Below are 26,621 nucleotides of genomic sequence, written 5' to 3'. Positions count from 1 at the left end.
AGAATAGTTATCTCAATAAATGGGGCTGGAACAATTAGGTTTTTATAACAAGAAAAAAAAAAAAAAGACCTCAGCCCACACTTCATATCATCTATAAAAGTCGGGTCAAAATAGATGACAGATCTAAATGCAAAAGCTAAAACTATGAAATTTCTGGAAGGAAACCTAAGGCAATCTTTATGAACTTGTACTAGACAAAAGTTTCTTAAATAACATACAAACAATACAAACTGTAATACAAAGATTGGTAAAATAGACTTCATAAAAATTAAAAACTTCTGTTCTTTGAAACACCTTGTTGAGAGAATGGAAAGACAAACCACAAACTGGGAGACAATATTTGCAAAGTGTTTATGTAGTAAGAACTTGGATCCAGAATACAAAGAACGCTGAAAACTCAACAACAAGAACACAAAGAAATAGGCAAAATATCTGAACAGATACTTCCCCAAAGAAAGATATATGGATGGCAAATAAACACATGAAGAGAGGCTCAACACCGTTGACCTTTAAGGAAATGGCAATTAAAACCACAACATACCACTGAGTACCTACTAGAATGGCTAACATTAAAAGGACTTGACTGTACCAAATATCACAGAGGAGGTGAAGAAAATAGAACTCTCGTACACTGCTGACTGGAAAACAAAACGGTACACTTTGGAAAAGAGGTTGGCCATTACTTAAAAAGTTAAGCATATACCTACCTTGTGATCTGGTCATTCCACCTCCTAAGTATTTCCTCAAGAGAAAAGAAAGCCTGTGTCCATACTAAGATTTGTTCCCAAATCTTCATAACAACTTTATTTTTTTTTTTTTAAGTTTCTGTATTTACTTTGAGAGAGAGAGGGTGTATGTGTGCACGAGCAGGGGAGGGGCAGAGAGACAGGGAGAGAGAGAATCCCAAGCAGGTTCCACACTGTCAGTGCAGAGCCCACGGCAGGGCTCAATCCCACGAACCGTGAGATCACAACCTGAGCAGAAATCAAGAGTCGGTCACTTAACCAACGGAGCCACCCAGGCACCCATAACAGCTTTTTTTAAACAGCCCCAAACTGAAACAACCAAAATGTCAATCAATAAGTGAATGAATAAACAAATTATGGCACACCCATATAGTGGAATATTAGCAATAAAGAAGGGTAAACCATTGATACATACAACACCACGAATGAATCTCAAAATAATTATTCTGAGTGAAAAAAGACAGGGGAAAAAAAAAGAGCACATACTTAATGACCCTGTAAAACTCTATGTACTGTAAAACGCTAGAAGATGATGTAATCTCATCTATAGTGACATAAAGTATACCAAAGTTTCCTGAAGATGGGGGAGTGTTGGGTGACAGGGAGGAGAGAAAAGGAGGAATTACAGAAAGGCCTGAGGAACCTTTTCAGGATAATTGCTATTTCACTATCTTGATTACGGTGACATTATTTTCATGGGCCTATACATTTGTCTTATCAAATTTTACTCTTTAACATGGGGCTCAAACTCACAACCCCAAGATCAAGAGTTGCATGCTCCTCCAACCAAGACAGCCAGGTGCCCCTCAATAAAACTATTTTTAAAGGGGGTAGGAACAAAAGAAGCTGTCACAGTCGTCTAATGAACAATGACAGAGGCTGGGACTGGAGTTAGAAGTGGAGATGGAAAGAAGAGATTAGATTTAGAATATACTTTGCTGGTGGAGGTGATAAATTTGTTGGAGGTCAAAAAATAAATAAATCAGAAAACTCTTCAGTTTGGGAAAGAAAGAAAGAAAGAAAGAAAGAAAGAAAGAAAGAAAGAAAAGAAAGAGAGGGAGGGAAGGAAGGAGGGAGGAAGGGAGAAAGAAAGAAAGAAAAAGAAAGAAAGAAAGAAAGAAAGAAAGAGAGGGAGGGAAGGAAGGAGAAAGAAAGAAAGAAAGAAAGAAAGAAAGAAAGAAAGAAAAGAAAGAAAGAAAGAAAGAAAGAAAGAAAGAAAGAAAAAGAGGGAGGGAAGGAAGGAGGAAGAAAGAAAGAAAGAAAGAAAGAAAGAAAGAAAAGAAAGAGAGGGAGGGAAGGAAGGAGGGAGGAAGGGAAAAAGAAAGAAAGAAAGAAAGAAAGAAAGAAAGAAAGAAAGAAAGAAAAGAAAAGAAAAGAAAAGAAAGAGAACAGGAGACAAGACAAGACAAGAAAGGAAGGAAGGGAGGGAGGGGGAAAGGAAGGGAGGAAGGAAGGGGGAAGGCAAGTTCTTCAGGTTGGAACCTGAACAACAGAATGGAGGCAGGGCCATTTCCTAAGATGGGGAAGACTTTGGAGGAGGGATATAGAAGAGAATATCTATCCCGTCACTGTGATAGTGGGGAAACAAAGGCAAACCTGGTGTCCATCATTAAAAGAATGGATATATAAAATGGGGTTCATGTGCCACCTAAAAGGATGAACTACATGTACATAGTACAACCTGAATAGATCTCAAAAATATAATGCTCGTGGAAAAAGTAAAACAATGAAATATATAAAAATAATTATTTAAATATGAAACAAAGAACACTACATAGCTTATACGGATACATATAAAACAAGCTGAAGGAATATACCAAACATCAAAGTATGTTCCCGTGGAGGAAAGATAAATGAAAGTAGGGATGCAGGACAAAGGGGAAGTGTAAATGGACTGCAAGAGAGGCAAATATGGACTAATGAAGATGATGACCTTTGAACCGAGGAGTTTGAGGGACTCTAATCACTGTCCTCTAAACTACAAGACACTGATGAAAGAAATTGAAGATGACACAAACAAATGGAAAGATATTCCATGAATTGGAAGAATAACTATTGGGAGCACCTGGCTGGCTCAGTCAGTAGAGCATGTGACCGTTGACCTCAGAGTTGTAAGTTCGAGCCCCACCTTGGGTGTAGAGATTACTTAAAAATAATAAATAATCTAAAAAAAAAAAAGAACAAATATTCTTAAAATGTCCATGCTACCCTACAAATCTGCAAAGCGATCTACAAATTCAGTGCAATCCCTATCAAAATACCAACAGCATTTTCAAAGAACTAGAACAATCCTAAAATCTGTATAGAACCACAAAAGACCCTAAGTAGCCAGAGCAATCTTAAAAAAGGAAAACAAAACTGGAGGTATCACAACCCCAGATTTCAAGATATACTACAAAGCTGTAGTAATCCAACAGTATGGTACTGGCACAAAAACAGACACATAGATCAATGAAACAGAAGAGAAACCCCGGAAATAAACCCACAATTATTTTGTCAATTAATGTTCAACAAAGGAGGCAAGAATATTCAACGGGGAAAAACATCTCTTCGATAAATGGTGTTGGAGCTAGCGTTAAGTGGTTATTTCTTTCGAGGATGTTTTTAGTTCTTAAATTTTATGCTTGTATTTGATTATAGATATTAGTGACATTTCATAGATTGAAAAGTCCTTGCTGCTCTGAGAAGTATAGATTCTGGTGAAAATTACACAGTCATAAGAGAAATATGTTCTGTTTTTGTTTCCTTTTCTATTTTTTAAATCTTTTTTAAGTTTATTTATTTATTTTGAGAGAGAGAGAGAGAGAGAGGGAGGGAGGGATAGAGACAGAATCCCAACAGGCTTCACACTGTCAGCACAGAGCCTGACACAGGGCTTGAACTTACGGAACTGTGAAATCATGACCTGAGTCTAAACCAAGAGTCAGATGCTTAACTGACTGAGCCACACAGGTGCCCCTCGTTTCCATTAAAAAAAAAAAAAAATTAATGTTTATTTATTTTTGAAAGAGAGCACAGCAGGGGAGGGGCAGAGAGAGAGGGAGACACAGAATCCGAAGCAGGCTCCAGGTTCCAAGCTGTCCTCACAGAGCATGACGGCGGGCTCGAACCCACCAACCCGTGAGATCATGCCCTAGGCCAAAGTTGGACGCTTAACTGACTGAACCACCCAGGGGCCCCCCGTCTTGTTTTCTTTTTTAAAGGTGCTATTATTGGGGGGTTGGGGGGGAGAATTTTTTTTCAAACTTTTATTTAAATTCTAGTTAATTAACATATGGTGTAATATTGGTTTCAAGAGTGGAATTTAAGTCATTTATCACTACAACACCCAGTGCTCATCACAAGTGCCCTCCTTAAAGCCCATCACCCATTTAGCCCATTCTCCCCCCACCTCCCTCCATCAACCCTCAGTAGTTCTCTATCATTAAGAGTCTCTTACTGTTTGCTTCTCTCTCTCTCTTTTTTTCCCCCCTTCCCATATGTTCACACATTTTGTTTCCTAAATTCCACATATGAGTGAAGTCATATGGTATCTGTCTTTCTGTGACTGACTTATGTTGCTCAGCATAATACATTCTAGCTCCATCTGTGTCATTGCAAATGGAAAGATTTCATTCTTTTTGGCTATTTGTTCTATGTTCCCTGGAATATTACTCCTTTGTCAAAGTCCAGACTGAACACAGTACCCTCCTTGTACCTAGTACATTTATAGACCTGGATCTCTCACCACTTAATATTTTTGAATTAGTTAAGACAGAAATTTGATAGCTTGGTTAGAGGGGAGGGGAAACCTGTGGCTTGATATGTCTGAACTAAGTGCCGTATTCATCTGGGTAAGAGTTGTGAAACATAATCTCTGTGCATAAAAAAAAATAGTTGAACATCACACAGACAACAATTAAATCATAAGAAACAATTGATATGTGGAGAAAGATCTTTTGTACAGATTGAAAAAAATTTTTCATGGCGATATCTATATGATCAAGAGAGTTAATTTTTTGTTTTTGTTTTACTACTGCCAGAAACTTGCCAGTGGTAACTTATTCATCCCATTTAAGGTAACTCTGTAGTTTCCTTTCCTAGGTCTTATTGTTAAATACCAAAAGACATTTTTGAACCGTACATTTGATCAGATTGTTAGCTTTTCCTGCTTTATTTATCTTGAACACCTTTGAAGAGAAAAACATCTGAATGTTTTTAACAGTGTTGGGAAAACTAGACAGCTACATGCAAAAGAATTAAAGTGGACAATTTTCTTACACCATATCCAAAAGTAAACTCAAAATGGATTACAGACCTTAAAGTGAGACCTGAAACCATAAAAATCCTAAAAGAGAGCACAGACAATAATTTCTTTGACATTGACCACAGTAACACTTTTCTAGATAGGTCTCTTGAGGCAAAAGAAACAAGAGCAAAATGAACTATTGGGACTTCATCAAGATAAAAAGCTTCTGCACAGCGAAGGAAACCATCAACAAAACTAAAATACAACCTACTGAATAGAAGATATCGTGACATATATGATAAAGGGGTTAGTATCCAAAATACATAAAGAACTGATACAACTCAACACCCAAAAAACAAATAATCCAATTTAAAAATGAACAGGAGACATGAACGGACATTTATTTCTCCAGTTAAGACATACTGATGGCCAATGTCAATCATCACCAGGGAAATACAAATCAAAACCACAATGAGGTGGGTATTGAGGAGGGCACCTGCTGGGATGAGCACTGGGTGTTGTATGGAAACCAATTTGACAATAAATTTCATATTAAAAAAAAAACCCACAATGAGATATCACCTCACACCTGTCAGAATAGCTAACATCAAAAACACAAGAAACAAGTGTTGGCAAGGCTGTGGAGAAAAAGGAACCCCGTTGGTGGAAATTCAAACTGATGAAGTCACTGTAGAAAACAGTATGGAGTTTTCTCAAAAAGTTTAAAATAGAACTACCCTATGATCCAGCAATTGCACTACTGGGTTTTACGCCAAAAATACAAAAATATTATTCAAAGGGATACATGCACCCCAATGTTTATAGCAGAATTATTTACAATAGCCAAACTATGGAAGCTGCCCAAGAATCCATCAACTGAGAGATGGTATGTATATACACGATGGAATATTATTCAGCCATAAAAAGAATGAAATCTTGCCATTTGTGACAACATGGATGGAGCTAGAGAGTATAATGTTAAGTGAAATAAGTCAGCCAGAGAAAGACAAATACCATATGATTTCACTCATATGTGAAATTTTCACTCATATGTGGAATTTAACGAACAGATGAGCAAAAGAAAAAGAAAAGAGGGGTGCCTGGGTGGGTCAGTTGGTTAAGTATCCGACTTCAGCTCAGGTCATGTTCGCACAGTTCGTGGGTTCGAGCCCCATGTCAGGCTGATAGCTCAGAGCCTGGAGACTGCTTTGGATTCCTTGTCTCCCCCTCTCTCTCTGCCCCTCCCCTACTCATGCACGCGCTCTCTCTCTCTCTCAAAAATAAAAAATAAAATAAAAAATGGGGGTGCCTGGGTGGCTCAGTCTGTTAAGCATCCAACTCTCCATTTCGGCTCAGGTCATGATTTCACGGGATTCACGGGTTCAAGCCCCACGTCAGGTTCCATGCTGACACTGCAGAGCCTGCTGGGGATTCTCTGTCTCCCTCTCTCTCTGCCCTTCCCCCACTTGTGCTATCTCTGTCTCTCTCAAAATAAGTAAATAAACTTAAAAAAAAATAAATTAAAAAAATAAAAAATAAAATAAACATTTTTTTTTTATTTTATTTTTTTTTAATGTTTATTTATTTTTGAGACAGAGAGAGACAGAGCATGAACGGGGGAGGGGCAGAGAGAGAGGGAGACACAGAATCCGAAACAGGCTCCAGGCTCTGAGCTGTCAGCCCAGAGCCCGACGCGGGGCTCGAACTCACAAACCGTGAGATCATGACCTGAGCCGAAGTCGGACGCTCAACCGACTGAGCCACCCAGGCGCCCCATTTTTTTTAATTTTAAAAAGAGGGGCTTTGGGTGGCTCAGTTGGTTAAGTGTTCAACTTCGGCTCAGGTCATGATCTCACTTTCATGGGTTCGAGCCCTGCATCTGGCTCTGTGCTGACGGCTCAGAGCCTGGAGCCTGCTTCGGGTTCTGTGTCTCCCTCTCTCTCTGCCCCACCCCTGCTTGCACTCTGTCTCTCTCTCTCTCAAAAATGAATAAATGTTAAAAAAAATTTTTTTTTGTTTTAAATTAAAAAAAGAAAAATGTTAGTTTCTAATAGTTTTACCAAACTTTATTTCACAAGGCAAGGTAGAAGGATTGCATTAATAACTGCCCCATGGCCCCTCATGAGTAAGATTAGGGAATAAATAAGTAAGTTATTTCTAATGTAACATCCTAAAGGGAGAAAGAGCAGTGAACTAGATCCAATTCTGATGAGAGGTGGTGAGAAATCTTTGCAAGAACACTGAACCCTTGTCACGGAAAAGAGTTGCCCACACGCTTCCTGCTCAGGGGAGAATTCAGGAGTGCACCGGCCTCCTTGGTTTGTCCTTGAATAAGTAAATGAGATTGTGCGCCCCTTAGGAGCCAAGCCATGGGGGCCCAAGTGGAATCATTATCATTACATCCTTAACCAAGTGGGATCACTACCATCACATTCATAATCAAGAGACACCCCCCTCCAACCCAGAGCCAAAGGTAAGAGATCATAAGGAGATGGGAGTTTGTTTCCACCACTTCCTTCTGTGAACAGTATATCTAGATTAACCTGACTCTTTGCCCTTTTCGAGTCAGCTACCGAATGTACACCCTGGGGGGGGGAGTTAGGGAAGGATTAGAATATACTGTGTTTCTTGCCCTTAATTCTTCTAATTAACTCATGGGCGAACACGAACTACCAGAATAAGAATATCTTAATTTTTATTTTTTATTTGTCCATTTATTTATTTAATATTCACTGATACAAGCACTATTTTAGGTGTGTGGGATACAATGGTGGATAAGATACAGTCCATTGCCCCCCCTCCCCCAAAAAAAGACTATGAAAGAGAAAGACAAGAGATTACAACTCGGTGTCATTGACAGTACAGACTGATGGTCCCCTTTAGTATTCCCTCCTACATCTTTTTTTTATTATTAAATATAATTTACTGTCAAATTGGTTTCCATACAACACCCAGTGCTCATCCCAATGGGTGCCCTCCTCAGTGTCAATGCCCATCACCCACCTTCCCCTCTCCCCCCACACCCTCTGTCAACCCTCAGTTTGTTCTCAGTATTTAAGAGTCTCTTATGGTTTGCCTCCCTCCCTCTCTGTAACTTCCTCCCCTCCCTGCCCCCCGGCCCCTCTCCCATGGTTCTCTGTTAAGTTTCTCAAGATCCACATATGAGTGAAAACATATGGTATCTCTCTTTCTCTGCCTGACTTATTTCACTTAGCATAATACCCACCAGTTCCATCCGCGTTGCTACAAATGGCAAGATTTCATTCTTTCTCACGGCCAAGTAGTATTCCATTGTGTATATAAACCACATCTTCTTTATCCATTTGTCAGCTGATGGACATTTAGGCTCTTTCCATAATTTGGCTATTGTTGAGAGTGCTGCTATAAACATTGGGGTACAAGTGCCCCTATGCATCAGCACTCCTGTATCCCTTGGGTAAATTCCTGCATCTTTAAACAGCACCTTCTCTCCTCATCTATGTCCAAACCATACTTAAGAGAAATAATAAAGTTTTTCTTTATTTTTGAGGCATTCGTGCCTAATTTGGGAATCAAGCACATAAACTGCTTCTGTAAATTTTCCTCTATCAGACTGACCATGATTGTGAAATTAGCATGCGGATCACGCACTCACAATATGGAAAAATATGGTCATACATTGGTTTATTCATCCACATTTATGCATACCCAGAAAAATTAAATTCAGCCAAGGCCAAGTCTCTAAGTGGTAGAGAGCTGAGAAGCAGAAAGCATCACCCTGTTTTTATCCACTTTCTACTTGTCACTATTGGCAGTATCCTTTAGAATAAAGCTTTATTTGCAAAGGGCCATTGTTAGAAGAAAAACATATTATCAGGGATAAGTAACATGCCAGCCTATTAGCACACATCAAAACTCTGTAACACATTAGCAATAGTATATATTTGCATGGATATCGTCGGACTATTTCAGACCATAACACAGAAAAGGTACATTTTTGACAGAGATGGTGGGAATGGGGGTGAAGAAGGCAGCATCAGTCACTACTGTGAGAAGTACTAAAACAGTATTTTCTTTCACAAATTTTCCTAGATCTGATCTTTAAATTGTTAATATCTAACTGTTCTCAAAGAGAGTCCAGCAATAAACCATCAGTCCCAGGGAAATCGCATTAATCTTACATCTAATGCCATGTTCTAGAAGGTTCGGCTTTCACTAAATATACACTCATGACTATCCCAGCACCCAGAGGCTGGCTCCCCCTTTTTAGGGAGCCATATGACAGATCCACCCATCAAAGTCTGACCTTCTTACAGACCCACTGTAAAAGAGCCTCACAGCTAGAGCCTAGGAAACCACTTTTGCTGAAGGTACCACACTTCTGTATCAAGCTGTTTGAAATAATCCTGTAAGAAATCAAAAAAGTCAATCAATTAAGGTAACATGAGAGTAAAGGACTAGCAAGACATGAGGGATGAAAACTGAGCAAGTTCTTTCTCCCTATTCAGTTCCCACTTTTCTCGACTCCCAAAACAGCAGAATAAAAATTGTTCATTAGCCTCCCTTTAAACTATCATCTTTGATATGCGCCTGGGTGACTCAGTCGGTTAAGTGCCCAACTTCAGCTCAGGTCATGATCTCGCCATTGGTGGGTTCGAGCCCCGCGCCGGGCTCTGTGCTGACAGCTCAGAGCCTGGAGCCTGCTTCAGATTCTGTGTCTGCCTCTCTCTCTGCCCCTCCCCTGCTCGCGCCCTGTCTCTCTCTCTCTCAAAAATAATAAACATTAAACAAAAATGTTTTAATAAAAAAATTTAAAAATAAATAAAATGTCATCCTTTTTTTTTTTTTTGCTCTTACCCACTGTTCATTTCCTTCCTTGTTCCCTATTTCCTTTCCTTACCCTTTCCTCTCCTCTTCCTCTCTTATCCTTGATCTATTTCCCTAGTCACATAATTTTTCTTCCCATTTTCTCTTTTTCTTTCATTGTCTTGAACCCCCTTACCTTGAAAAGTTTAGGGCTGACCCATCTTCCCACCTCCAGCCAGAATTGTTCCTCAGACCAATCCAATAAAAGTCCTCTTTGAGGAGAGGTTGAAGCAGGCTCTGAGAAGAGAGATTCAAGGTGATGGAAAAAGATAAGAAAACGCAGAACACCAAAGAGGAGATTCAGTGTCATGATCAAACAATTATTCCTTACACACCCTCTCATTACCATTATTATGGACTGAATGTTTATTGCTCTCAAAACCCGTTTGTCGAAGCTCTAACCTCCAACATGATGGCACCTGGGGGTGGGGCCTTTGGAAGGTAATTAGGTTCAGATGAGGTCACGGGGCCCTCACTACTGATGCAATTAGCCTCCTTGTAAGAAGAGGCCAGAGTTCAGTCTCTCTCCACGAGGAGAGGACACAATGAGAGGGAGGTTGTCTGCGTGTCAGAAAGAAGGTTCTCACCAGAAACCAAACCCGTCAACACCTTGATCTTGGACTTCCCAGCCTCCAGAACTGTGAGACATAAATGTCTGTGGTTTAAACCACCCAGTGATACTCTGGTTAGCAGTTCAAGCTGCTTAAGACCACCACCTACTCCAAACAACTAATTTCTCTTTTAAATTCTAATTCTAGGGGCACCTGGGTGGCTGTCAGTTAAACGTCCAGCTCTTGATTTCAGCTCAGGTGTGATCTCACGGTTCATGGGATCGAGTCCCGCATCAGGCTCTGCACTCAGTGCACAGTCCTTCTCCCTGTTTCTGTGCCCCTCCCCTGCTTTTGCCCTCTCTCTTTCGCTCTCAAATAAATAAATATTTAAAAAATTCGATAAGCCCTTAATTCTAGAGATGCGTTGCAGAGTGGAGCATTTCCCAGAATTAAACTTTATGTCTGTACTTGCATTCTTATAACATGAAAGATAAGGTAAATATGACACATCTCTGCCTTCCATTATAACTTGATTAGGTAGAGTACCTAATAGAAGAAAAGCTAAATACCACTATGGAAGCAGTCATCTTTCTCATTCTCATTTAACACATAAATTATTATTAAGCCTGTAGCAACATACTTGTCTTTTTCCACACTACACTCGCATTTTCCAAGACCTCATCAATTTTCCATATGACAAGAAAAATAAAAACGGCTCGTAAGAAAACAAGCATCAGGTAAAGTTCAAGTTGGCTCCACCCGTATGTCCCATGCAACCACTAGAACAGAGATAAAACATTCTTTGTTCTGTAGAGTCTGACATTCAAATGAAGGAGCTTACACTCTAAGGTAATAGGCCTCTCCAAGTGGAATAAAATGAAGGACAAATTCCAGAACATTAACTCTGGTGTAGGATTTGGTATTAGTGTAATGAATATACTTTACAATAAATAAACAACACCTCGGCTTTGCAAGCTGCTCTTGTTACAGAGATTTGTCTTGTGATGCTGAATTTTCAGTGTGACGTTAATGTTGACAAGTATTATGTTTCTTCAGGAGCAGGAAGGACAAAAGTGTAAGTCTGACCAACGTAACTGTAAGACCAGCCTACTGACGGGAAAGTTACATATCAAATAAGGAGCTCAAGAGTTGTGTATGTTTCAGAGAACGAATGAATATGCAAAGGTATTCATATGTGTCTTAACAGATACCAAAGCTTCTGGGTTACAAGCAGTGGGCAAGTACAAATGTGTGCAGTAGCATCTGGGGACATCGATAACTGATATCTCTGTGTGTCCAGAAAATATTGTATGTATAGTGAGATGATTACCTGGCATCCTCTCTATACTTCTTTTTTTTTTTTTTTAAACACTTATTTATTTATTTAGGGGAGAGTGGCGCAGAGAGAAAGGGGGAGATAGAGAATCTGAAGCAGGCTCTGAGCTGTCAGCACACAGCCAGATGCGGGGCCTGAACCCACAAACCATGAGATCATGACCTGAGCCAAAGTCAGACACCCAACTGACCGAGCCACCCAGGTGCCCCTCTATACTCTACTTCTTATTCTTAATCCTTGAGGTCACTACAAATCCTTGGTGAAAGAAAATGTAAAACTAATAAGAAGGCTTCAAATGAGACCTCCCTTCTATTTTGTTCCCAGGAATCTTGTGTTTTAGTGGTTTTGTTGGGTTACTTGGTTGGTTTGGTTTAATAAAATGTGCTTTCTCTAGCCCTGAAAAAACCATGAGACTCCTAGGATGTGCCAAGAAACATATACATTCAGCATGCTAGGCAACTGGACATTCTCTTTGATAAAATAGGCCAAGAAGACTGCTTAAGCTTATATTATAACATTAGATTCCAGTATGATTGACTTTCTTGGGATGCCAATGTTGTACAGAACAAGCTGATGTATGAATAAGAATGTTTATTAAAGCTAATATATCATGTTTGTTTCTCATGATACATAAAGGCAGATATCCTAACACCTGGGCTTATTTATAAGCCCATCTTGGGGAAGACCCAAGATGGCAGAGTACTCCTAGATTTCCTTCAGGCAATCTGAAAAACCTCCTCTAGATATCTTTGAAAAGAAATCAAAGAAAATTACGTTCTGCTTCAGGTTTCAGGAAAAAAAAAAACACAACACATTTTTAAACTTCTTAATTTTCCTCCAAATTAGATATATAATTTTTTTCATTTAAATGTATCAATAATTTCTAATCGCAGTTGAATTCAATGAATGCTTTTTAAAGAAAATATGCTTTCTTTATCCAACAACTACGAAGACACCAGTTTCTACTAAGAAATTTCAACTCTGTGATTCTTCCTATACTGCTAGATGTCCCATTTTGATGTCCTTGTTTTTATTGGAAGATGGTTGCTAAGGAGTAAGAATTCAAGGACTCTGCTCTTAACTGGGTCTGGATTAGCCCCCTTTACTTACTTGGAGACTATCACTGGCACAAATAAAGAGTTTCTCTTCTTTTTTTTTTTTTTTAATTTTTTTTTAAAGTTTATTCATTTTTGAGAGAGAGAGAGAGTCCAAGTGAGGGAGGGGCAGAGAGAGAGGGAGACACAGAATCTGAAACAGGCTCCAGGCTCCGAGCTGTCAGCACAGAGCCCGACGCGGGGCTCGAACTCACGGACCGTGAAATCATGACCTGAGCCAAAGTCGGACGCTTAACCGACCGAGCCACCCAGGTGCCCCAAGAGTTTCTCTTCTAAAAGCAAAGAGAAGCATAAGGTTTCTTTGCATCCCCACTAAAAACATTAAAAGAGATGGTCTATAACAAATCACTATAGACTGGGTGGCTTAAACAATGGGCATTTAATTCCCACAACTCTGGAGGCTGGGAAGTCCAAGATCAAGGTGTTGGCAAATCTGGCATCTGGTGAGGGCCTGCTTCCTGATTTGCAGATGGGCATCTTCTAGTTGTAGGCTCACATGGCAGAGAGCAGAGAGACAAGATCTATAAGGGCACTTATCCCATCATGAGGGCCCTACCATCATGATCTAATTGTCTCCCAAAGGCTACATCTTCAAATATCTCCACGTTGAAGATTAGTATTTCAATGTATGAATTTTTGAGAGACACAAACATGCCGTCCATAACAGACAGAACAAGGCCTTTGTGCTATTTCCCGCTTCCGAATAACTTCTATTTTCTCTTAATTGGATTTCAAGCTTAGTTTCCACTGAAGAAACATGGTGGTGGAAGTAGCTTCTAGATGAAGTGCTTGAAAAATCTGTAAAAGTTGTTTCTCAACACTTCCTTCCCAAATAATCCATCTCCTGTGATAACTTTTTTCTCTCGGGGCAGAGTATCCTGAAGACAATTATGTCCTATATTCATACGGTACTTTAAGGTTTACAAAATACCTCTGCATTCATTCCTAATTCACTTGAAAGGTTCGACATGCAGTGCGGCATTTAGGAAAACAAAACAAAAACAATACACTACCGTTAGCTTTGTCCCTGCTCTCTGAAGATGAAAACTTTGCTTAATCTGGCTGAGTTGGAGTTTCCTTAAGAGGATTTAGTTCAGATATTCGCAAGGATTTTTTCAAGTTATAAAATAAAGCCCTGAAAGATACACTAGAATTATCCTGTTCTTCTATCTAGAAGGGTAAAAAAGTTCACATGGGTGAACGGGCTGACCCAACGCTCCTTACCTAATACGCATCCAAGTTTTCTCTCCTAGTGCTGAACTTCCGCGTTATAGGAGGCACTCCCCTTCTAGTAATAAATAAGATCACATTGTGCCCCTGATTCATGCTCTCTGATGATTTCCTCTTTCACATAGAATAAAATCTAAAATCTTTACTATGTATTACAAGGTTTTACACAATCTAGATCCTGCCAAGCATTTATTCAATTACTAGCTTCCAGTCGCCTGAAGCTTTTTTCTATTCTTTTAACTTGCCAAGGTCATTTCTACTTTAGGGTCTTTATGTAGCTTTTCCCTCTGCCTGGAATACCCTTTCCTTAGATTTTTACATGGCTGTCATTCAGGCCTAGGTCTCAGCTCAAATGCTACCTCCTTGGGGAGGCCTTCCTTAGTTGGCCAATCTAAAGTAGTACCTACATTCACTATTACACGGTTTCATTTTCTTCAAGGCATATATCACCAAATTTATTTATTCACTTGTTTGTTGTCTGTCTTTCCTCCAAAAGTAAGTACTACAATAGCAAGAATTTTTATTGATTACTACTCTATCCCTGCTACAATATTCAAAAGATATTGGAACTGCCCATTGACAGAGGAATGAATTAACAAAACGTGGTATATCCATGTAATGGAACACCATAACACCATTTGGCCAGAAAAGGAATGAAATTCTGCCACATGCCACAGCCTGAAAGGACCTTGAAAGCATGCTAGGTGAAATAAGCCAGATATGAAAGGACATAATGGGCAAATCCAGAGACACAAAAAGAACAGTGGTTCCCAGCGGTTGGGGGGTGGGGGGTGGGGGGAGAGGGAACGGGGAGTTATTGTTTAATGGGTACAGAATTTTAGTTTGGGACGATGAAAAAGTTCTGGACATGCACAGTGGTGACGGTTGCACAACAATGTGAAGGTACTTAATGCCACTTAATTGTACATTTGAAAATGGTCAAAATGGTTAATTTTACGTTAAGCATATTTTACCACAATTTTGTAAAATGTTAAAAAAAAAAACAAAGATAGCGAGAGATATCTTAACTGTCTACCACACCTACACTTTTGGTGTGAAGGTCACAACTGCTGCTCAATCTGTTTATGAAGGAAGGGTGACAAAAAAACACAGACATTACGAGACTATCGGCATCTCCAGAGCAAAACAGTTCTCCTACCATCAACCCTGTGTTTCCAGCCATTTCTTTGAGTCTTCAAACATATTTCATATCTCCTCATAAGGAACATATTCAATTCAACAAGTCACAACTTACTTTGTGATACATATTTGTTGAAATTTCATGTCTTGGGAGGCAGAAGAGAAAAATAAAAGTTATTGTGATGCTGAGCTTTATTTTGTGACAAGGAGAATTCGTTAAAGAATTGGAAAAGAAAAAAAAAACTAAAATTAAGTGATTCCTACTACGGTAAAGGAACTTCCACACAGATTGTCTCATTTAATATCGTAACAGTTCTGGAACGTTTTTCCTCTTTGTACCTGAGGCAACTGAGAGTCAAAGAGGTTAAGGAAACTTCACACAGCTAGCAAGCAATGTAGTAAAAACGAACTCAAGACTGTCTGAAAAAAAACTATTAAAAAAACTATAAAAAAACTTTCCGGGGGCGCCTGGGTGGCTCAGTCGGTAAGCGTCCAACTTCAGCTCAGGTCATGATCTCACGGTTCGTGAGTTCTAGCCTCGCATCGGACTCTGTGCTGACAGCTTGGAGCCTGGAGCCTGCTTCGGATTCTGTATCTCCCTCTCTCTCTGCTCCTCCCCCACTCACACTCTGTCTCTCTCTCAAAAATAAACATTAAAAAAAAAATTTTTTTTTAAACTTTCTGTTACCTGATTCTACTTTAAAATAGGAGGGAGAGTGCCCATGATATCATAGTGTTTGTACCTCAGTATCCAAAGAAGGAAATCTTGAGAATATTTAGATGCAAACCCTAAATATAGGAAAAGCTAGTATTAACAGTTTGGGAGGAAGACAGACAATCTCAAAGTCACAAACCCTGAGAGGGCCGATGGTTAAAGCTGAATGAGAGGTTGTTAAAAGAATAGAGTCTGATGATATAATCCCCAATGATGGTAATGAGGGAGAAAGGTATTACAGGGTGAGGGGCATCAGGATAGACTTAAAGAAACCAAAGTATTCCCACCGGGTAAGCTCTAGTCAAAATATATTTTAAAATAACACACCAACAACCATAAGAAACAAATGCTAACATCCTAAAAACGGAGCCTAATGAAAAAAAATCAAGAATTTGGATATATCTAAAGATCTAAAGAGCAATTCAAAGAGCAAGAAAAAGAACAAAGAGGAAGTGCCATAATGTAAACGGAAAACCGAAATAACAGAGCAATTCCATTTCCATTTTGTAATTACTTTCTCAAAAATAAAATGTTTAAGTGCAAGATAGAAAAAAGAGATAATAAGTGAGCATCTCACTACTTCAAATATATTTAAGGGGCCCCTGGGTGGCTCAGTTGGTTAAGTGGCCGACCTCAGCTCAGGTCATGCATGATTCACGGTTCATGAGTTCAAGCCCTGCATTGGGCTCTCTGCTATCAGCCCAGGGTCCGCTTCAGATCCTCTGTCCACCCCCCCCCACCTCTGCCCCTCCCCTGCTTATGCTCACTCTCTCTCTCTCTCTCAAAAATAAACATTAAAAATGTTTTAAATAAAAAAATAGTAAAAATTTTAAAAATATATTTCAATCCTAAGAGTCACGTAATGTACGTTCCGGATTTCAAATTCAAATACTTTTCTGAACGTGAATAGAAAAGGCACAGAATGGGGCACCTGGGTGGCTCAGTCGGTTAAACATCTGACTTCGATTCAGATCACGATCGCACAGTTTATGAGTTGGAGCCCCGCGTCCAGCTCTGTACTGACAGCTTAGAGCCTGGAGCCTGTTTCAGATTCTGTGTCTCCCTCTCTCTCTCTGCCCCTCCCCTACTCCTGCTCTCTCTCTCTCAAAACTAAATAAACATTTAAAAAAAGAAAAGAAAAAGAAAAAGAAAAAGAAAAGGCACAGAAGACAATAGGAAAAGTCATCTCATTCTTCAGCACACACAGGATGGATCCGGAAGCCATCCAATACAATAATCCGGTAAATGACTTCAAAAGGTTGGCTGACGTGGAGTTTAAAATCCGACTCTGAAAAAAACGGTGTAGGTCTGCCAGATTTGTAGGCTTCTACTTGTTCACTAACTGTTATTCATCAAGTACGCACTCATCAGTAAATGGAGATGTTGAACTTGACTTCGTAGGATGGGCTATGAAGATTGAGAATAATATACACAAAATATCTGGCACTTGGCAAAACCTCAGTTTATGTTAGTTTCTTCTTCTTCTTCTTCTTCTTATTATTATTATTCACTTTGCTGTAACTGATCTAAGACAGAAGGGTAAGCCAGATTCTGGTTCTATAGAATCTGACAAAAGCTGGGGGCAAGAAAAAGAGACCCGAGAATCAAGCAAGGTTCCACAGGAATGTCAGAAGCGAAACTTCCCGGTGATTGCTACTGAATCTGCTAGGGGCCTTCTACCCTCTCTAGCGCGGACCTGAAACAAGGGGCCTTAAGAGAAAATAAGCCAGTTTTGAAAATGTAGCCCATCTAACTCTGCTCAGCTCACTCAACAGCAGAGGCAGGATTCAAGGAAAGTAAAGACAGACAAAAATCCCTCTCATACCCCCTCTATTCCTTCGGGGGAGCGTGCAGAAATAGAAATATCCCGAAGCCCCAGATATTCCGTGCCTTTGCCCTTTTCCTCCTCAGCTCTCATTACCACAATGTCTCGTTTATAATAGCTGCCATACCACACTTCTCGGTGGCAGGGTCTCGCATTATGACTCACTACTCTATTTACCAGTCTTTGCCCTGCAATGTTGCAAGCTCTCTGCTCACTTCTGCTATTGACTTTAGTCAGCTCGCGTCCTCCGCTGCAGTTATATCATGGTGAGAACAGCGGTTGCTGCAAAAGGCCCAGAAAGCAAGGCTATTATTATCAGATGCCCATAAAATCTCCTGTATCTCATGAATAGACCCCGGTGCATTCTGCCACGTGGTTTGGCAAAGGCATACAAGAAAGGGAAGTCACAGAGAGAGACTGATTTGGAGTTAGAGTCCACGCAGAACTTCAGAGGAATGACAGCATTCCTCATTTGACGGAAAACAAGGAATCTAGATGCTTCCGTCTTTTCTCAAAATAAGAATGTAGAAAAATGTAGGGACTATATGTTCTCTTCAACAGCGTCAGAATGATTACCTCCCTGAATTTCCTGAAAGAATGCTTTTGTTTTTGTTTTTTAACTTGAAGTATAGTTGAAGTTGACACCTGATGTGACATTAGCTTCAGATGTACAACATGGTGACCGGACAGCTCTACGTGGTACGCAATGCTACCAAAGTAGTTAGTGTGTGTCACCACACAACGTTATTTCCACAGGTATAGCTCAATTCTGAACAAACTGTTGTCTGGGACTTGATTCTACCCAAAAGAGAATACGTAAAACAATTATCATCACACAAAAATCAGGGGCGCCGGGGTGGCTCAGTCGGTTAAGCACCCGACTTCGGCCCAGGTCACTACCTCGTGGTACGCGGCTTCGAGTCCTGCGTCAGGCTTTCAAGTTACCTCAGGATGTCAACTCCTTCTATTACCTGGAGCTGCTCTAGGGTTAACAATGAGCTCTCCTCCCGGAGACTCCTGGGTGGACAGAAAGGATCTGAGAGTCCAGTAGGAAGTGGAGGTTAGCCCAGCTTAGCCCTGCAAGGAGGTTAAGATCCCCGCCCCCCCCCCCCTTTCTTCTTTCCCAGCTTTCTGGAACTGCTTCCTCCCCATGCCCTCCCCATCATTCCCAACCGTCTCCTAGCCTGGAACTTACTGGATTCCAATGAATGAAGGGAAATTCATGAAAAAGGCATGTAAGCCCTCGCCACTGTCTCTTTGTCCCCCATCATCTCTCTCCCCCACGCCCTTCGAAATTCCACCAGCTCCTGCATAGGACTCTGATGCCTCCTGGGTGCTGGACCCATCTGTTTCTAGATCTAATGCGTTCTTTTCCTTCGACCTGTATTTCAGGCCTAATTCCTGTCTGTAATACTCACCATCCTTCCTCCTCCAACACACACACCTACACACACACCTGAGTCTGCAAACATCTAGGTGTCCACACCTGAGGGTTGCTGGGTCAGGGAGAGAAAGCGTAAGGAATACGAAGGAAAAGGAGGGAGGCAGGGGGAGAGGAGGAGGAAGGAGAAAGAGGAGAGAGCAGGAGAGAGAAAGAGAAGAATGTTCCTTCTGTTCCTCAAAAGAGGAGACATGATACACTGGAGCAGCACTCATCAACAACAAAAAAAAACCCCTACGTTTGCTAAGTGTTTTCATTTACCATTTCCTGGTTGCCTGTAAGCATAAGGAGATGGGAGTCTTCAGCTAAGCAGAAGTCCAGACTAGAATCCCAGTTGTTTTTCTCCACTGAGAAGTAGTAACAGTAGTCGCCATACCTCACCCAGAAGTCTGGGCAACTAGGACAACTGGCACGAGTGGAACCTGGAAAGGAAGAGGACCTGGTTCACATCTTTATAGACCACTTGGCCCCGGGGATGAAATGGGAGATAAATAGAATATGGCGGCCCCACTGTCTTCCCTGCCCCACCGTCTTTCAGACTAAGGTTTAGAGAAACACACAACAGTGCATGGTCTCAAACTAAAAACCTCGCAATGCCCAACTCCATCACTACTCCTGTCCGTTCCACGACACAGGCATGGGACTATGACTAAAGAAGCAGGTAGGGAAACACATACAACCTGGCTGAGGACCGTGGACAGAGTACCTTACTTGCGCTAGAGGTCTTTATGCCCTCATGCCATACACACACTGTATAAAATAACGATGCATCCACATTATCTGTACCAGTGCCTGTCTACGTAGGTTCAGTGCACACATTGTGTAGCTGCATAATATACATGGCTGAAATCAGGCAGAATCTTCCAGAATGCCCAACCTCAACCTGATACCCCAGGTTGAGTCAAAAGAAAAGGACAGAAGCTAGAAAAGGCAAGCTTACCTAGAGTGAAAGATAGAGGTTTTCTCTTTTAGCACAAACGCAAATATTTGGCACAAATATCCAGTGATCTATCATCACTGGATATCAGACAAAAGACTTATACTTCAGCAAAATAATTTATCAAAAAAAAAATGTTTCCAATAGAGATGGATATCAAGAGCGAAAGTGAAAAGTGAACGCAATTCTCTTCACGGGACTCTTAAAAATGTTTTTGAGGGGCGCCTGGGTGGCTCAGTCGGTTGAGCGTCCGACTTCAGCTCAGGTCACAATCTCGCGGTTCGTGAGTTCAAGCCCCGCGTCGGGCTCTGGGCTGACGGCTCAGAGCCTGGAGCCTGCTTCCGATTCTGTGTCTCCCTCTCTCTCTGCCCCTCCCCCATTCATGCTCTGTCTCTCTCTGTCTCAAAAATAAATAAACATTAAAAATTTTTTTTTTATTTTTTTAATGTGTATTTATTCTTGAGAGAGAGCAGGGGAGGGACAGAGAGAGAGGGAGACACAGAAGCTGAAGCAGGCTCCGGGCTCTGTGTTCGCACCGTGAGATTATGACCTGAGCCGAAGTCAGATGCTTAACCAGACTGAGCGACCCAGGCGCCCCTCACAGGACTCTTTTAAATACAGAACACTCTCACCCCTTTAAAATGGTTCGATTACAGGTCTGTGAAAATGAAAGGGAACTGAGCAAGCTTTCAAGGTAATTTCAGCCAAGATTCCATAATTCTATGGATTTTCTACTTCCACGTAATGCATTTGTATAAACTCTGCAGAGGCACAACTCCACAGTAGGCAAGCGTGAGCCATTATGTCAAATGAGCACATGTGTGGATATAGAATTGCTTAATAGGTTACATATCTAGTGTAGATTTGGGGAGTTAAAAGTAGGGAAGGCAGTACTTTTCAATGTCAACATTGGACAACTTTTCTGTGGCTTAGCAGGGGACCCATATAGGGTTCTGGGGATCAAGCTATAAAGTTGGAACCTTATAGATTTGTGCTTTTTCTGCACAACTGTGGCATTTCCCAGAATGAATGAGAAAATTCCCAACTTCCCTTGGAGTCTCCTTCTGCCAAAAGACTTGGGTCTGAGGTAGAAGTCCCAGGGATGAACCCTTAGAGTCCTAATGGATAAAGTCTGTATATAACAATCTGTCACTAACGATCATCTCAATAACATAACCTAAGTCAAAACTCTGCACTGTGAGACAGTAAACCAAGGGATTTCTGGATCAGCACAGTTAAGGACCTAGAAGAATTAAATCTAGAAAATTTCATTTTAGAAAATGTGAAAGCAGTCTAATTGGAAAAAAAAATCAGAATATATTTAATTAAATTTTGATGGATATATTATGTGAAAAGTCAAGCACAATGAATACAAAATTAATACCCAAATGATATAATTATAATTTGATTATCATGATAAATATGGTAGTAGGTAGGAAAGTGTTTATGATATAATATAAAATTAGAAAGCAATATACGAAATTACAAGCATATAATGATCAGAACTACACTCAGACTTACTTTAAAAAAAGAAAAAAGGTGGGGAAGATTTTAGAGGACTTGACAGAAGTTCTGTTAAAAGAATAAACATTTACATAAATGCTTGTAGTCAAAGACTAGGGGACTGTACCCAGGAAATGTCGTTTATACAAGTGGTGATTTATTTTGTTGGCATTACTTTTCATTTTTCAAAATTTCCGTTATGTTATGTTGCTTTTATAACACAAAATAAGTCAAATAGGGGGACCTGGCTGGTTCAACTTGAAGAGCATGGAGACCCCTGACGTCAGGGTCGTTGAGTTCAAGCCCCGTGTCAAGTGTAGCGATTACTTAAATCAATAAACTTTTTAAACAGTAGGTAAAATAAAAGATGTTCACTTAAAGTTAGTACTCACCTTGGCACAGAATCCACGGGACAAGCAGCAAACACATAAGAAGGGCGTTCAGAAGTCCCAAAGCTATTGCCACATGGCGCGAGAGAGGGGACCTGGGAGAAGAAACTGCAAGCACAGAACCCAAAACAAAATCCTGAGTTACAATAAAGGTTGAAGGAAAAGAAAAGGCCAAGGAAGGATATCTGAAGTCTTGAACAAATCTGGCCTAGTTTCTTTGCTGGATATCAGGGACTTGCTCTAAAGTCTAGAGTAACAACCCACATCTTTATCAAACAACATATTACATTTGTTAAGTTAAGAATACTTTCTTCTTGGGGCGCCTGGGTGGCTCAGTCGGTTAAGCGTCCAACTTCAGCCAAGGTCATGATCTTACAGTCTGAGTTCAAGCCCCGCATCAGGCTCTGTGCTGACAGCTCAGAGCCTGGAGCCTGCTTAGGATTCTGTCTCCCTCTCTCTCCATCCCTCCCCTGTTCGTGCTCTCTGTCTCTGTCTCTCTCTGTCTCTCTCTCTCTCAAAATGAATAAACATTAAAAAAAAAAAAAAAAAGAATACTTTCTTCTTGGGCGCCTAGGTGGCTCAGTTGGTTGAGCGTCCAACTCTTGATTTCAGCTCAGGTCACGATCTCACCGTTCTTGGGTTCAAGCCCCCAGTTGGGCTCTGTGCTGACAGCAAAGAGCCTACATAGGATTCTCTCTCTCTCCCTCTCTCTCTCTCTGCCCCTCCCCCCTCTTCTCTCTCAGAATAAATAACTAAACTTAAAAAAACAGAATATTTTTTTCTTTCGAAATTGTGGCTTATATAGTCTCATGCTTTAGCAGTGAAAATATTAATTGGCACAACCACTTTGAAGGACAATTTGGCAATGTCTACAAAAATCACAAAGGCATTTATCCTTTGGTCCAGCAAATTCTCTTGGAGGATATTTTCCCACAGATCCTCACCCATGTGCAAAGTGTCGTATTTATAAGGCAATTCATGGCAATAGTATTTGCAGAAGAAAACAACTAAATTCAATCTAAAGGGCTACCAATAAAAGACCGGTCAACTACATTTTCTTTTTTAAAATACATTTTGATATACCCATAAAACGAATATTCTAAAAAAGGAATAAAGACATGTTTTTTTTTACAGGTACGGAGTGGTTTTCAAGATATATAGGTAAGGGAAAGAAATATTTTACAGAACAACGTATGCTCGTATTTCTGAAAGTAGACACAAGAATCTGATAATGTTGTTTGTCTCTAGGGAGGGGAATTAGGTCTCTGAGGATAGAAATAGGAGGGAGGCGTTTTTACCTTGTTTTCTTTTGCACCTTCTGAATTTGGAACCATGTGGGGTATTACCCAGTCAAAATTTAAGTAGCTACAATTTAAATGAAAATAAAATAAAGTACATCTCAGAAGTGCTTTGTAAACTGTCGTTTCTGAGAGCACAATGGGTTGTGCTCGCGTCAGCAGCAAGTGTACTGAAAAAACAATGAGTTTAGGTTGATATGTTTAAGAATAGTGCACCACTCCATATTAACTAGGTTACATATAACCTATGTCTAAGAATGGTACTTTCCTCCCTTTGGAAAATGCACATTTTTCTTAACCCAAACTTTTATCTCAAAATCGCAGCGGTTTCATAGTCTGACAGTGTATGGGTTAGTGTAAAGAACAAAAATGTCTCAAGTTAGGAATTTAAGTGCTACGTTTGATCCCTTTATTTAGTCGTCTTTAACTTGGAAATTTGGAAATTAACTCTACTTGGGGTCTCACTTTACCGCTTAAATTTTAGACAAATTATCCTGTAGACATGTGTGTATATCCATGAAGCATTCCGAACTTCTTAAAAGAAAGAAATTCATGGTGAGAGATATCTTTAAAATGAGAGGGCTCAGGGGTGCCTGGGTGGCTCGGTCGGTTAAGCACCCGACTCTCGATTTTGGCTCAGGTCACGATCTCACAGTTTGTGAGTTTGAACCCCGCATCAGGTTCTGCTCTGACAGTGTGGAGCCTGCTTGGGATTCTCTCTTTCTCCCTCTCTCTCTCCACCCCTTTTGTGCTCTCTCTCGCTCTCAAAATAAATAAATAAATACCAAAAAAAAAAAAAAAAAGGAAATTTAAATAAATAAATAAAAATGAAATGAGAGAGTTCTGCACGATAAATATTTGGACGGACACACCCAAAAACACGAAAAAATACACTTGCACTATAGTAAAATACTTAATAAAATAAATGTTGATTTTAGATGTCATGCAAAATGAAAAATGGTATCAAAACATGGTTGTATTTGTGTAACCACAGCCCAGTTCAAGAAATTAAGCGGAATTTAAAATGTGTTTTAATTTACTTTAAAAACATACATATTAAAAGCCTCTTAGTAGAGGACATAGAGTAGGCTCAGTATAGACAGGCAAAAATAGATCAAAATAGTAATCGTAACTATCGCCATGATGTGAAATTATTAGTGATTTTTATTTTCTTGTATCTGCTTTCATTTTTCCCCTATTTTCTATAATAAACATGTAATAATTTTGTACAGAGATTTTTAATGTCATTTGAAAGCTCCTCATCTATTATCCTATGCCCAAGGAGAGCACCCTGGAAAGCTAGGGTGGTAAGGAACATAGTGGCAGTAAATAAGAATGTGCAATATGTACTGTATATGAATAAAAAACCACTTGCCTAGAAATCAAGATAATTATATTCAGGTTTCAGCTTACCACTGTGTGACCTTGCACTCACACATTAGTATATAGATTACTTTGCCTTAACATTTCTATTCCTTAGAAATCAGTACACATATAATCCAGAAGACAGAATTATATATATAAATGTAAATGTTCAATGCCATATAATTTATAGTATGAGAAATAAACCTAAATGTCCAAGTATACTAGAATCGTTTAGCAAATTACAGCAATGCTTTCAAAGAACCACACTAAAAATTGTAATAATAAGAGAGAAAGTTTATTAAGCTCTACTAAAAAACCTACTTTGTGGGAATTTATTGCCTAAGATATAAAGTCAAATACTAATTTTCGCTCTTAACTATTATCTGCCTGTCTCAGAAAGTGTTCTCGCAGGGCTCCAAGTAAAAATGTCTTTTTCATCCTCAAATCCCCAAAGAGTCACTGAATATTTATCGGCAGTATTCTTGATACCTTTTTCCTACCCCTGTCACCATTCGGGCACAATACTGGGGGGGATGGGGATCTAGACATGTGAGTCAGTTTCTTTCCTAAGAAACTCTTACTACTATCCATTAGCAACATTATTGGTGTCTTTCTCCTGATTTCGTAGTCAGGAAACAAAACAGAGATGCTTAGAATTTAAACAGCTGGTCCAAGGTTACTCCAAACATTACTAAAGAAGTTCTTGCTTTAGTTCAGGAGCAATAAAGAGTAACAGAATTGCCTTAGCTTGGGTTTCACAGATGTTTCACAAAAGTGAACAGTTAGGGAAAAAAAAAAAAAATGTACCTGAGACCTAGCTAAGATCAGATCCTTGACCATAGAGCAGATTTTCATATTTCAAGTCTGCACTGCCAACTGAACCAAAATTACCCTTCAAATTGCCCTCGATTTTTCTGCATCCTCAACTCTAAACCTACTCTGCATGCCATTCATTCCTTAGTCTAAGGTCACTTCCATGGTTTTGCACACTAACTTGATTAACTCACCTTTTTCCTGTGGTCTGTAGTCATTCTGGGCTGGAGGTTCAGTAGACAACTGTAATACAGAATAAATATCATTGTCAATCATCTTTATCTAATGTCATTCACATCCAGCTGAGAGAGTAAAATTATACACTTGATCTTGGCCAAAAGGCTGAGAAGCGATCGAGAGAGTAAAATTATAGAAGTATGAAGAGGCACATGTCAATAAGGAAACAGCCCAATGTCTTAACTGTTAGCAGGAAATTTGGAGGTTTTCAAGTTGTTTTTTTTTTCTCAAGAAAAAAAAATGGTCCAGCATGACATAAGCAGAAGTAATGTTTCAGGAAATGATTCAAAATCTGGAGCTGCCTACGAAATTAATATTCTAAACTCGGTTGTTCTTTTTTTTTTTTTCTGCCTTACCATATGCTCTAGATACTCATTAAATACATATTAAATTGACTCCCATCTCACATAATTCTACAACAAGGAAAAGTTGCTCTGAAGTCCGGCAATTTCAGCGATGGAAACAAATGAAAACGAGAGTGGTTCTTAGTTACAGATTTTGTATTTGCTTTATTTCCTTTTGAGAAAATGGATGCATGCCAAATGGGACCAACTTCATTGTTTCTTGGAGTCTTTGGTTAGTGACATATGACAAGAGAAATGGACTGCTGGGTGTATGTGCCTGGCATCATGGGGAAAATGAACCACTTCCCAGATACATGTTTTGTGAAAATGCTGTACCCACCCCCCCACGTGCCCCCAAACATCTTCCCACTTGTGCTTCAGTCTTTACACGTCACAGGGTCAGAAATTCCATTAAATTTTCTCTCCTTGTTCTCGTATTTTTGTATTCAAAAACAACTACAAAAGGGGGAATGAATTGCATAAATATATACTAAAGTGTGAATAACGTATTTCTAATAGGTGAAACGTTAATAAAAAGTCAAAGTAGGGAAAACAGAAATGGA

General features: G+C 39.8%; 1 protein-coding gene across 1 annotated transcript; it reads right to left on the bottom strand.

Annotated features, from left to right (window-relative positions):
* Positions 1–7,429: 7,429 nt before the first annotated feature.
* KLRG1 (killer cell lectin like receptor G1) lies at positions 7,430–25,885 on the bottom strand. The gene is made up of 5 exons (XM_049627066.1): positions 25,672–25,885; positions 22,005–22,109; positions 19,434–19,594; positions 9,956–10,056; positions 7,430–9,359 (listed from the first exon to the last, which is right to left on the bottom strand). The coding sequence occupies exons 1-5, from the start codon at positions 25,751–25,753 to the stop codon at positions 9,248–9,250; spliced, it is 561 nt and encodes a 186-aa protein (XP_049483023.1). The 5' UTR covers positions 25,754–25,885; the 3' UTR covers positions 7,430–9,247.
* Between the last annotated feature and the right edge of the window lie 736 nt (positions 25,886–26,621).

The sequence above is a fragment of the Panthera uncia genome, chromosome B4, assembly GCF_023721935.1.
Source record: "Panthera uncia isolate 11264 chromosome B4, Puncia_PCG_1.0, whole genome shotgun sequence".
NCBI lineage: Eukaryota > Metazoa > Chordata > Mammalia > Carnivora > Felidae > Panthera > Panthera uncia.
This window is presented reverse-complemented; position numbering and strand designations above follow the sequence as displayed.